The sequence below is a fragment of the Amblyomma americanum genome, chromosome 10 (assembly GCF_052857255.1).
Source record: "Amblyomma americanum isolate KBUSLIRL-KWMA chromosome 10, ASM5285725v1, whole genome shotgun sequence".
NCBI lineage: Eukaryota > Metazoa > Arthropoda > Arachnida > Ixodida > Ixodidae > Amblyomma > Amblyomma americanum.
Genome location: NC_135506.1, coordinates 147,337,276 through 147,350,182, shown reverse-complemented (window position 1 = coordinate 147,350,182; position 12,907 = coordinate 147,337,276). Strand labels below are relative to the sequence as shown.

At 47.2% G+C, this 12,907-nt stretch overlaps 1 protein-coding gene across 3 annotated transcripts in view; it reads left to right on the top strand.

Annotated features, from left to right (window-relative positions):
* Positions 1-12,907, top strand: part of egl (Egl_like_exo domain-containing protein) — a 216,822-nt gene that overhangs the window by 104,943 nt on the left and 98,972 nt on the right. For 2 of the 3 annotated variants that reach the window (XM_077639464.1, XM_077639462.1), the window contains one exon: positions 1,778-2,008. In XM_077639464.1, coding sequence (XP_077495590.1) covers positions 1,778-2,008 — 231 coding nt within the window. The remainder of the gene's footprint in view (positions 1-1,777; positions 2,009-12,907) is intronic. The other variant, XM_077639463.1, reaches the window with a different exon arrangement.

Here is a 12,907-nt window from a genome sequence, read left to right as displayed (position 1 = left end):
GAACAGAAGACAGCCAACGGAAGCGGTGAAGTGGTTTGGGTGTTGTTCTCAGGCATTGCAGAGGCGGTAGGTAATGCGCGAGTGCGAAGCCCCAGGGCGAGGGGATTGTTGGCATCTCCACCACTTGTAATAAGGAACGTCTTGCAAAGCACAGCGTCGCAAACAACCAGTGGTACAGTCCAGGCACAGACCAGCGGCAGCGGTCAGTCCAAAGCACGCACGAGGGACGGAGCGTTCGGCGCTCAAGCTTCGGAGCGTTCAGCACTTCTTTGTTAAATGCCAGCCTCTGAAGATTCCAAAGCCGAAGGCCAGTCATTTAGATCTATCATTTCGGCTTCAGTAATTTCACGAATCTAACCCGAGTCAGAAGATACGGGTCGCCTTGCGGTCCTCGCTTCACCATCATCAGCGTGACCACGCCCACTGCAGGGCAAAGGCCTTTCCCATACCTCTCCAATTAACCCTGTCCTTTGCCAGCTGCACCCACCGTATGCCTGCATCTGCCCTCTTAACCTTCTGCCGTTCCCTGCTACGCTTGCCTTCTCTTGGAAGCCACTCCATTACCCTTAAGGACCAGTGATCATCTTGCCTTTGCATTACATACCCTGCCGAAGCCCACTTCTTCCTCTTGAGTTCGACTAGGATGTCATTAACCCGCATTTGTTCTATCACCCACTCTGCCGCTTCCAGTCTGTTAATGTTACACCTATCATTTTTATTTCCATGGCTCGCTGAATTGTCTTTAACTTAAACTGAACCCTTCTCATTAGCCTCCATGTTTCTGCCCCCCTAAGTCAGTACCGGTGAGATGCAGCAGTTGTATACTTTTCTTTTGAGGGATACTGGTAAACTGCCAATTCGTGGTCCTTGCTTATCGGATTGCAAAGTGTTATTGAAGCAAGACTTTCATTTGAGCTAGTTGGTTGTAGTTGGTTGTAGCCTGTCCTGTCTTGAGTGTGCTTGTCTTCATCTTTTAGCGCCTGTACGCTTTTTGCGTAAACCATGTCATGTTACTGAAGAGTAGGGTCAAAGCAGAACGAGAGCCCATAGAAGCATGTTATGCCTAGAAACGAGGAGACAACTGTATAAGTGATACCTCTGTTGGGCTTCACAGGAGTGAAATGGTGTTTCTTGACACATATCTGTAAACGTGGGTAATGGTCCCTCTTTTTGATTCGCATCTGATGGCACTGGCACGTTGATTCTGTTGAGGTCTGGTGACATGTTTGGGGCCATGCTTTGGTGCATGAGTAGAAATGAAGCTACGTAAGCGATATAAGCCATTTTAGTGAAGTAAAGCCTGTCACATGTGCAGTGCTCATCCTGTTCCCTCACTATATCAGTGTTTGCCATTTGCACTACTGTGTCTTTCCTGAGTATGCACCAATACGCCCAGCTACAAGTGCTCCTCAGAGGCAGCTGTGACAGTGGGAATTTTTTCCGGTGTGCTGGTCTTTGGCACCACCAAGAAGCCGCTGCCGAAAGGTGACGATCGTCCAACGCTTCATGAAATCCTTCTGCTACCAATGTGCTGTGATGTACTGCGCGAGAAGTGTACTGGAGTTGGTTGAAATGATGTCGTGTGTCAAAAATGTGATTCTATTTGATAAAGCTAAATGCAGTGTTTAGGCAAAAATAACATCCTATTGCAAATAGGTATGCATTTCTTGCCAATAAATTACTTGTGGAGATTCATCGCGAGTGGTGTGGTTTTTCTTTCGGTCGAGTTTCATTAAGTGCAGGCCCTATGGAGAGTTTGACAGCTGGCTTGCTGCAGGTGCAGGCGAATGTGGTGACCCTGTTGGAGCGTCAGCCGCCGGCGGAGGTCGCGCCAACACGGGTGGCACCAGGAGGAGGGAGCAGCATTCAGCAGCGGCTCAAGTCGCACATCCTCAAAGCAGTGGCCGACAACTCGGCCATGGACCATAAGATGGCCAGCGTCAACTCGGCACGCGAGCAGGACCAGGCACTGGGCGACATGCTGCGCGGCGTCCGCGTCATCACCAAGGTATTTTTTCCCTCTTGTGTGGGGGCCTAGCTCTGCTTTAGGACCCATTCCATCCATAGAGGCCACGGCACCTTGGCTACACTAGCAAGAGTGGCCATTCCACCAAACTGAGAACAGTCCACAATTTTTTGTTACATACAGGATTTTGTGACATCCAGTGTTCGCATGATAACTCTGACTGTGCACAAAGCGAGCCAAAATGAAAATAGCAATTTAATATAGGTTAGGGGGATTAGGGAACAGCAGGAAGGCAGTGCGTATGTGCGGAACACCAATGTCGTTGGGTCTTTGGTTTAGTGGGCAATGCTAACCCAAGCAACACACAAGCACAATGGCGGCATCCAGTGAAGTCAAGTCAAATTGTGTTTTTCAGCATCTCACATCTCTTGACAGCTTGGATGTTGAAGGGGGGGGGGGCAAGCAAAAAGCCAAACAAGAGCTTCTTGACAGGGCCTGCAGTTGCCAGAGTGATGCAGAGCCAACAAGATGTTCAAGAAATGGCAGAAGAAAAACATATATACATTTCAACAAAAGGTAACTGTTAAAGAAAAGCAAGCAGAATAATATTAAGCAGCATATTTTTGCTTCATGTGCAGCAAAAAGAGGAGACACCAGTCAGAGGACAAAATCAGGGCAGGATACAAAAAAGAAATTTAAAAAACGATGAACAATAATCTAGGGTGTGTTTATTGAAGGTACAAGCATGTGTTCAGAAGAATACACACTTGAAAAAAAAAATAAACAATCTGATACATCTAAAAATTACACGTGTGAATAAAGAATGAAGTGCAGTTTTTAAGAAATATCAGGGTGCTCACAATTCAGTATCGTCAGTGAAGTGTATCGCAGCATTTGGTGACCGTAGTTTGTTAGGGTGGAAGGTATCTGCCATTGTTCCATGTTTCTTGTGTTATAGGCATATTGGTGGGATTTCAGAGCGGCTAGTTCTTTGAAGTAAAGGTCGTTTAATTTATAGAAACATGAAGCCTGATAGCACAAGGCAAGCACATAGTTGTACAGTTTAGGTAGTGGTACTGAGTTGAGCGCGTGAAATATTGGCCCGGTGTATGCATCATAAGCAATGTTTGATATTATGTGCAGTATATTTTTTTGTAATTTATGTACACTTTAGTTAGATTTTATGGGGTTGTAATAGGGGGGATAAACACGTTCTCCCTGCTTAACCGCTGCTGACGCAGTTCAAAGCCGTCGCACCCCACCCCTTGATCGCGCGCACTACTTGGCGTATGTCGACCACGGCGGGCCCTGCTCTGAGGGCGAACAAAGGAATGACACTCTTGCTGACGCAAACAAGTCATTTATTGCTACTACAACAGTAATGCCGGCTAGCAACAAAATGCGCTAGAGAGTGTCAGAGTACTTTGTAGACAACTGCGAGGCTTGACAAATGCAGCCTCGTGGTCGCTTCCCCACAGGAAGGGCATTTCATCGCGAGTCAGCGTGTTTAACAGTTCAGCAATTCTCGAGAAATCTTGAACAATAGCATCTATAATAAGAGCACAGGACCGAAAACCTGAGACGGCAGCAGTCTTGTCAGGGTCAAGGCGTACTTCTTGTGCGCTGACAATGTGACGAAGAAAGTGAAGTTCCCCAAAGCCAAAATTGCATTTCTCAGGTTTGAAGTTGAGTTGTGCAGCTTTGAGTGCTTGTAGTATAAGCGCAACCGCTCCAAGTGTTCGTTAAAGGTGGTTGAAAATACAATGACATCGTCCAGGTAGACCAGGCAGGACTGGCACTTCAAGCCGGAGAGAACTGTGTCCATCATGCGTTGGAACATGGCCGGCGCTCGGCACAGACCAAATGGGAGCACCTTAAACTAATACAGGCCGTCGGGTGTCATGAAAGCCGTCTTCTCCCATTCTCTCTCATCCACTTTGATTTGTCATTACCCATTTTTAAGGTCTAATGATGAGAAGTATCGGGCATCCTGCAATCGGTCGAGCGCGTCATCTATCCCGGGCAGCAGGTAAACGTCCTTAACCACAGGCAATGGCCATGGGCTGGTGGACGGCTGAATGACAGTCTTCAAGCATTTCGGCAACCTGATTCTGAATGGCTTCTTGTTGCCGGTATGGCCGCTGGTACACGGGTCACATAGTCTCATCAGTGATGGTACAGTGCTTGGCGAGTGGAGTTTGGCCGACCTTCGAGCACGTAGCGAAACAGTCCGCAAAGTCTGCTAAGAAGGCTGACAGAAGATCCACCTGAACCGATGGCAGGGCTGGATTTATTTTGATTGACTGAAGAATGTGGTGTTCACCAGCATTGTCTGGTGTGGGTCCTTCCAGGTGCACAAACCTGGGACCTCAGCAGTGTCATGGAGGAAGACGATAGCTGTACTTTTGACGAGGTGCTGATATTCGTTGGCAGTGTTGGTCATGAGGACATGGGTGTGGCCGTCATGTAGTTGGACGAGACCTATTGCAAGTCCCCGCTCAAGCAGCAGTGGAGTATGGCCCGTTTGGTTGAGACACCTGCGTCCTGAAAATCAATCACAGTGCCTGCTGGAAGTCGATTTCATAGTCAAGGCTATGGAACACTCGGGGAGCACGGGGCCATCGTGGCGCCGGCCGCAAGCGGCGCAAAGAATACGACGATACAGCCACGCCCCCCATCCAGCACCCATAAAGCCAGCATCGAGTCGCCGAGTCGTCGCGCTTTCAGCAGCAGTGACAGCGACGGTGAGGGCAACACCTTACTCGTGTTCACTGCATCTTGCAGGTTAGTCCACAGTTCTTTTAAGTACACGTTATTTCTCTTGGGTTTTCTGCACCGCTGTCACTGCTGCCTTTAACTGTTGCCTTTAGCTGTTTTATGCATGTTTGCAAAATGTGTGGAAAGCGATTCCTAAAAATATGACTAAAGAAGTGTCAAAACTACTGAGTGATTTTAAATAAGAAATGAAACTGGAGTGGCAAGCTCTTAGGGATGCACTGGAGCAAAACATTAGACAAAAGGAAAGGGGACTACGTACAGAACTAGAGGAGATAAAAGTGAGCATGAATGAGATGAGTAAGACGCTTGATGATGCAAACAAACCGACGCCTAGAGTCTACTCTAAAAGAAAACAGTAGTGTTAAGAAAGAAAACGAGTGCCTTTGGCAGAAGGTTTTCTTGCTTGAAAAGGACCTGGCTGAATGCCAGATAAACTTGGGGAAATCAGAACAGTACTCCAGAAATCGAAATCTGAAAATGAAAGGAATCAAACAAAAACCCAATGAAAATCTTGCCGAGCTGCTCAGAAAGATTGGTGACGTCATTGGCGAAGCTATATCTAACGACGACGTAGACGTGTGCCTAAGAGTGCAAACAAAAGAGAAAGACAAAACAAACATCATCGTGCAGTTTCAACGTTAGAAGCAAGACAAGGTCCTTGAGAAGTCGTGAAAGAAAAGACGCTAGTACTCGCTAGACTGAGACTCTAGTACTCTCAAGTGAAGATGAAAACGTTTCTCCAGTGTACATTAATAAGCACTTGTGCCCGACATTGAAAAAATTGCTTGGGATGGCTAGTGCGCGCAAGCGTGAGCACAACTGGAAATTTGTCTGGACCCTAAACGGCAGCATTTTTGCGCGCCGCACTGAGACATCACCAATTGTACAAATTCTTCGCGAAAGTGACATCGGCAAGATCTGTGCTGATACATCGCCTAAAGTATAAGTGGCCGATATCATGGATTGTATTCTCCCGGAAGATATAAAGGATCTCGTTGGGGTTAACCTAGTAAAGTGCATCAAATTGCTCCACTTAAATACCAGATCTGTTTCGTCAAACCACGATGATATAGGTGTATTGCTAGTATCATGTGGCTTCAAGTTTGATGTCATAATGTTCAGCGAAACATGGTACACAAACTATTCTGATTTTCTAGTCTTGCCCGGTTATCAACATCACTACTTAAATCGCCAAGGCCTACGAGGAGGGGGCATCGCAATACAGACATTGTTCAAGGACAGCGAGAAGGTTGAAGAATTCTCATTTATAAATGATAATTTCGTGGTCCTCTGCATAAGAACGGGCAGGAATTTGTTTGCGGTAGTATATCGTCGTGGTAACGTATCTGCGTTTTTAGAATTCCTTGATTGTCTTTTATCATATCCAAATGACAACAGATACGAGCTAGCCTGGGGAGGTGATTTTAATGTGGACGTATCTAAAAATTCAACACCAGCGGCACAATTTATATCCGTCCTTGAATGCAGTAATTTTCGCAATGTAATTACATCGCCAACGCGTATCACTGCATCTACATCTTCACTGCTGGACATGTTCCTTATGAGCGCGTCGTCAGAAGTCATACTATCGGGAGCATTATGTGCGGACATAAGCGACCACATGCCTATAGTTTTGTTTATAAAGCACTGCAGCATTCGTAGGCCCATAGAAGCAGATGAAATCCAGGGTTCGACGGAAACCCGTCTGGTCGGGTATGTTCATGGCGGAAAATCTTCAAGCGCCGACCGATCGTTAAAAAGATGACGTTTCGGCCCCGGCTTACAGGGGCCTTGTTCACAATGAAAGAAAGACAGGAGTGAAGGTAAGTTATATAGGTTTTATGGTATGACGCAAGCAGCGGGAGTATATCGGGAGTAGATTGCCTTTGTTGCGATTAAGCGTGTTTGCCGTCGTCTGAATATAAAAAGATTCTAGGTAAAGCCTTGTCGTCTTGCTCTTTTCTTTTCCGATTATCTTCGAGCCGTCCCAGTCGATGTCATGGCCCTCGGAGATAGCATGATCAGCCGCTACAAGCGAGCAATTAAGGGGAAACTTGAGACATTCCTAACACAGGCAAACTTAGAGAGCACACACAGCGTCTATCCCTATCGTCATCAGGTACCCTGGAACATTCCTTTTTCGCGTACATACTATGGCCAACAAAGAATTGCGCACACACTGCCAGGCATTCTTAACCGCTTCCACTCGGAAGGCGTGGATGTGGAAAGGCTTAAAAACAACCGCATTTCACTGAACATAGTGAACATTTGTGATGTCAAGAGAAATAATCAATGTGGATAAGTTTTTCGTTTCATTGAAATTATTAGTGTTTTCGCATTAGGCAGATGCGTTGCGTATGTATGTCTCTCTTCCACGTATATTTGTCCGAATCTTTCATTTTTATATTTCTTTTTTTTCCTGTAAAAAAAAGGAAAAAAATGATTGTCCTTTGCCTGGTGCCTTTGTAAACTTCTAGGCTTTGAAACCTGTAGTCTTGTATGCAGTATTTTTTTTTTCTTCTGTAATCTTGTAACGGGATATATGCAAGCTGTTACTGTTGCCTTTGCCTTTGGGGGGATGGAGCGCTGTGAAGCTGTTAAAACAGCTTTTTCTCCACCCTCCCTTTTCACTTTTTGTGTGGAAGAAATAAAATAAATGTTCAAAATGCTCAAATGTTCAAATTCACCAACGTACCACCAATTCCAACTCTAGCCGTGCACTTGCCCACATGTTGCCACCAGCGATGCGAATGTGGGTCCCTGTCCACAGTGTCAGAACTTTTTTAAAGCACTGCTGATTACAAAATAATCAGCACCGGTATTGAGCAGAGCAGTAATCTCAGTGCCATCAATTGTCCCACGCAAATCGGATGCAGCGTATCGGACGCTGTCGCTGCCTCTCTCTGTCCAGGTATTGTCGGCTCGAGGGTTTCGCGATGGAAGTTCTTGACATGTCCCAACCTCATCGGCCATGCCTCAGGAGGTCGCTGGACACTTGACTGTGGAGGTTCCGATGCAAACGACGGCCAGCAGTGTTACTCTGGTGGCCGGGGATGGAATCGTGATAGCAGAGAGGCGAAGGCGAATGCGAACAGGACTCACACCTTTTAGTGTAGACAAGGTTCTGGCATGCCCAGAAATGCTCCGTAGTCTCATGCAGTCATTTGCCGTTCTGAGGACAAGGTGCTTCAGGACGGAAACCGCGAAGACCCATTTGGTGGTATGGACATGCTCGGTAGAGATGACTGGGCTCGCCACAGGGGTAGCATAGAGGCCTATGGTCCGGTGTACACCACAAATCAGATTTCAGAGGGCGTAGCCCAGCTGTAGCAGGTTTCGGTTGCGTAATATGCAGCGATGCTATTCACAAGAGACGTCGGGGTAGTACTATAGCCAGGTGCGGTTGCATGACATGCACCGATGTTGCTCACGGCATGCATCGGGGTAATGGGACCATAGCCAGCCATGCGACGTACAACATATATATATGGGGCTTTGTCATCTAACCAGGGCAGCGCTTCGGGGACAAGAGGTGCCTGCGCAACCTGCCGCACCTCGTCCCTGACAACTTCAGTCAGTGCAGTCATCGGCGCACGCACATCCTGGAGTCCTAGAGTCCCTCCTGAACAACTGAACGAATCAATTCGCGGAAGGGGTCTGCACTGCCGCATAGGCACGACAAAAAGCCTTCGGGCACCATGCTGTTGATGTTCTGATTGTATTGGCAGGCTTATTGTTTGAGCGTCGCCTCGGAAAGAAATTCCGCTGCGGTGCGAGGTGGGCTGCGCACTAGGCCCGCGAACAGCTCCTGCAACCCCACGCGGGAGATGGCGAAGCTTCTTCTTCTCCATCATGTTTGGGTTGGCGTGCTTGAAAAGACAGGCCATGTCTTCAATATACATGCGCACGCTTTCGTTTGTGCACTGGTTTCGGGAGTGCAGCGCAGCTTCAGCCTTCTCCCGTCGGTTGGCAATGGGGAACGTGGCCAGGAGATTCTGGCAAAACGTCTCCCAGGCGGGAAAGGTAGTCTCGCGGTTTTCAAACCACGTCTGGGTAGACTCTTCCACAGCAAAGTATACATTATTGAGCGTGCGCTCATCGCTCCAGCCATCGTAGCGAGCCACCCGCTCGAAGGTCTCCAGCCAATCCTCAGCGTCTTCGAACATGGCGCTGTTGTCTTCAAACACATCAGCAACTCTCCGTGGATACAGCAGCTGCGGCGCTTGTGAACCGCTGTGAATTCTGTGGTGATGCAGTACGGAGTGCGCAGGTTGGGAAGCGTACCCAGCACTGCTCCACCAAACTGGAACATAGAACACGAAGGAGAACCACTGAAGTAGTGCCAAGAAACTGCGGTGGTCCCAAAGTAGACCGAGCACGCGAGCGAGAGGCAACCAACTTCTGGCTCTACTAATGCATGTGCTACTTCTGTTTTTACAATGGCATGTTTCAATATTATGCCGTTTGAATTATGGTTTGACTGGCGATTAGAACAGCTACTTCGATAAAACTTCTTTTTGAACTAGTTGGTGCATTTTGAACCTAAGAAAAGGAGCAGCGCCAAGGCATGCAACCACAGACGCAACCACAGCGCTTGTGTCTTCTCCTTTGTTCGTCTGTGGTTGCATGCGTTGGCACTTCTCCTTTTTCTTAGATTAAGAACAGCATTTAGCAGCTCCAGACGAGGTCAGATTGTTTGGTTGTATCATTTTTTAAAAGCCTAAAAGGTTTTCAGAGTAGTGCTGCTTCATCATCATCATCATCAGCCTGACTACAACCACTGCAGGGCAAAGTCCTCTCCCATATCTCTCCAATTAAACCTGTTCTTTGCCAGCTGCACCCACCCTATGCCTGCGAACTTCTTAATCTCATCCGCCCACCTAACCTTCTGCCGCCCCCTGCTACGCTTACTTTCTCTTGGAATCCACTCCATTACCCTTAAGGACCAGCGGTTATCTTGCCTTCGCATTACATGCCCTGCCCAAGCCCATTTCTTCCTCTTGATTTCGACTAGGATGTCATTAACCCGCATTTGTTCCCTCACCCACTCGGCCTGCTTCCGGTCTCTTAACGTTACACCTATCATTTTTCTTTCCATGGCTCCAGCTGCGTTGTCCTTAACTTGAGTTGAACTCTTTTCGTTAGCCTCCACGTTTCTGCCCCGAAGGTGAGTACCGGTAATATACAGCTGTTGTACACTTTTCTCTAGAGGGGTATTGGTAACTAGCAGTGATAGCGTAGAGGTAGAGCATCCGCCTCGCGTGCAAGAGGACCGGGTTTTAAATCCCAGTGCTGCGCAATTCTTCGCTGGGTTTGAAAAAAAAAAAAAAAACTTCGCGTGTCGATGAAATTGCATATGCAGGCCTGGGGTGTAGCCTGATCTTGGTGACCAGAACCGACAACGCACTCCCTCACCAGAACAGGATTTGGCCACCCTAGTTAGTACATGGCCACAACCTTCTATGAGCAAACCCCTACTGCTTACTTCTGTGCAAAAGGTTGTTTGTTCTGTTTCTGTATTCCTTGAAAAAGACTAGGTCTGCCAAATTTCTGGTCTTTTGAAACCCTGAAAGACTGTATTCTTTTCCCGAATGGTCCTCAACCACTCAAAAGTCACCTAGGGTTTTTGAGCTCACTGTGGTCTTGTTTCTGTAACATACGGAAGGTAGCAGTTGTAGGTAGTTTTGACCTTCCTATGAATAGTTCATATCCCTCATTAGCACCTTTAGTGTGCAAGACTTCCTGCCAATAAATTTTACACGGGCAACTAGAAGACAGTTCCATATTTTCAGTATTCAGTTTTCTGAAAGTATCTGCATGAACCTCTGAATAGTATTTCAACTGCAGCGTATCACATGTAAGCACCAAACAAAAGCTCAGGAATAAATAGGTGTATTTTTATAGTTTGTGATAAAGATGTCGATCAGCGTTGACGTGTTCAGTTAAGTGCGAGTTGGATGCGAAATAACATACATGCATGCATGAGCCGTTAACAAGTGTTCAAGCTGTGTCTGATGGTATGATGTGCTTAGAAGATCTATGTCCAAATCACTACCCAGAATGAAATCAAAGTTACTGTCATTAATCCAACCCAAATGTGTATCAAGAAAAGAGAAAAAAGTATCCACACTGCTGCTTGGTAGCTGGTAAACAGTTGAGAGAATGGCAAATGCACTTTTTATCATTAGGATTTCATAGTCTGGTGTTGTTTTAAGAGGAGTGACAACTAAAAAATCAAGAGTGTTTTTGATCACATTCGAACCCGAATATATTGAATTCTATGGGGATCGGAAAATAGTTTGATATAGCGAAAATTTGATATACAGATAGAGGCTAAAACGTCACTCGCGATCATGACAAATTGTGGTTTACCGATCACAAAAGTCATGAACCACAAAGTCCAGGCACGCAATGTGAAAGCACCTTATTTCATGGAAAAAAAGAATCACTAATTTTCAACTGCTTTTTGCTGTGAGTAATGATGTTGAATACTCTAGTCTCGATCTTCTTGAGACTGTCCAGGTGCAACAGCCTGGTATGTTCCATTTCGCCTCAGCAACGCTGAATGAGGCTGAATGCTGACACCAGTTCAGCGGCTGTGCATGGGAGCATCTCTTCTGGAAGACAGTTGCCCTCGTCGTACCTGAAATTGCCTTCTTTGGGCGCCAGCTATTCCCGCCACAGTGTCATCATCAGCGAGGTTAGCTACAGCCTGAACTTCTCTGCCAGTGTTGACGAAGTCTTCAATGGTAAGTTCCAGTGGGACGACTCTTAAAAAATGGGACAAGTCACGAAATGCGTCCTCCAAGCATTCATCGTCGCCATCCAAAGCTTCAGGGCATTCATCCCCAGCCACTTCAAGGCCTGCGTTGCCAAAACAGTTGCCTAACATGGCCTGTTTTACATCTTTTCAAGCGCCGGTAATCATCTGGATAGTGCCGAGCAGGTCAGTCTTGAGATCAGTTCCCATGCGGAGGTTTACGAAGAGCCGCTGAACAAGTCACCTTCTGTAGCCTACGTTGAAAGCCTTTATGATACCGTGGTCCATGGACTGCAGTCTCGCTGTGGTTTTCAGCAGCAGAAACTTGAGTTCAGTGTTCTGCAGCTTGCTAGTCGTTTGATGGGCCGAGCGGTTATCTAACAAAAGGCGTACTCAGTGGCCCAACCTGCCGAACTCAGCGTCCCAAGCCAGCAGCCACTCAACATAAAGCTGGCGTGTCATCCAGGCCTTTCTTTTGCAGCCGTAGCAGACGGGAAGCTGTTTGCATTTTTTGAAGCAGCGCGGTGAGGTGCTCTTTCCGATAACAGACGGACGCAGCTTGCACGAGCCATCCATGTTTGCTGCAGGGAGAACCGTAACATGCACTTTGCTCATCTTCCCGCCGTGACATGAGCTTCCGCAGATATAGAGTGTCTTATTCGGCAGCATTTGGCAAAAGAGACCAGTCTCGTCTGCATTCAAGACTTAAGCAGGCCAAAACTTTGCCACGATCTTCGGCCACTCTTCTGAAAGCCACTGCTGCACCTCTGACAGCCCCACTTTCACCGTGGCGGTTTTTACATCATTGCAGGCACCCAGTGCCACTGCAAAAGATCTCTTCGCCAAGAGCCATGGCAAACCTTCTCCATTAACATGGGGCCATCTGCAGGGATGTTTTTTGCTCGGACTTCATGAAACCATGTATACAGTGCCTTCTCAACTTTGTCTTAAGCAGCAGGGCGCACACGAGACGCTCCCGAGTGACTTTGCTCACCTGCTTTGAGCGTGATGTCCTCCTTGTTTTTTAACAGTGTACTTAGAGTGCTCCGTGGAAATGCCGAATGCATGTGCCACGAAGGAATTCTTTTCACCATTCTCAACACGCCGGATCACCTCAAGCTTTGTTGCAAAGTCCAGGTTCTTTCTCTTTTTTTACGTCTGTAGATGACATAGATGACAGCAGTCACGCACGCTACAATCGGCACAAGAAAAATGCGAGAGGCCCCGCACTGTCCGATGGAGTCAACTGGTGTCAGTTAAGGGGTCAGCGAAGGAATGACAAAGGGCAATGAAGGAGAGATAGGGAGAAAACTCAGCGCCTCGCCTCGCTCTTTCCAGTTCTCTCTTCTCCCTAACCAGTCAGGAGGCGCTGCCCTCTTTGGTTAGGGAGAAGAGAGAACTGG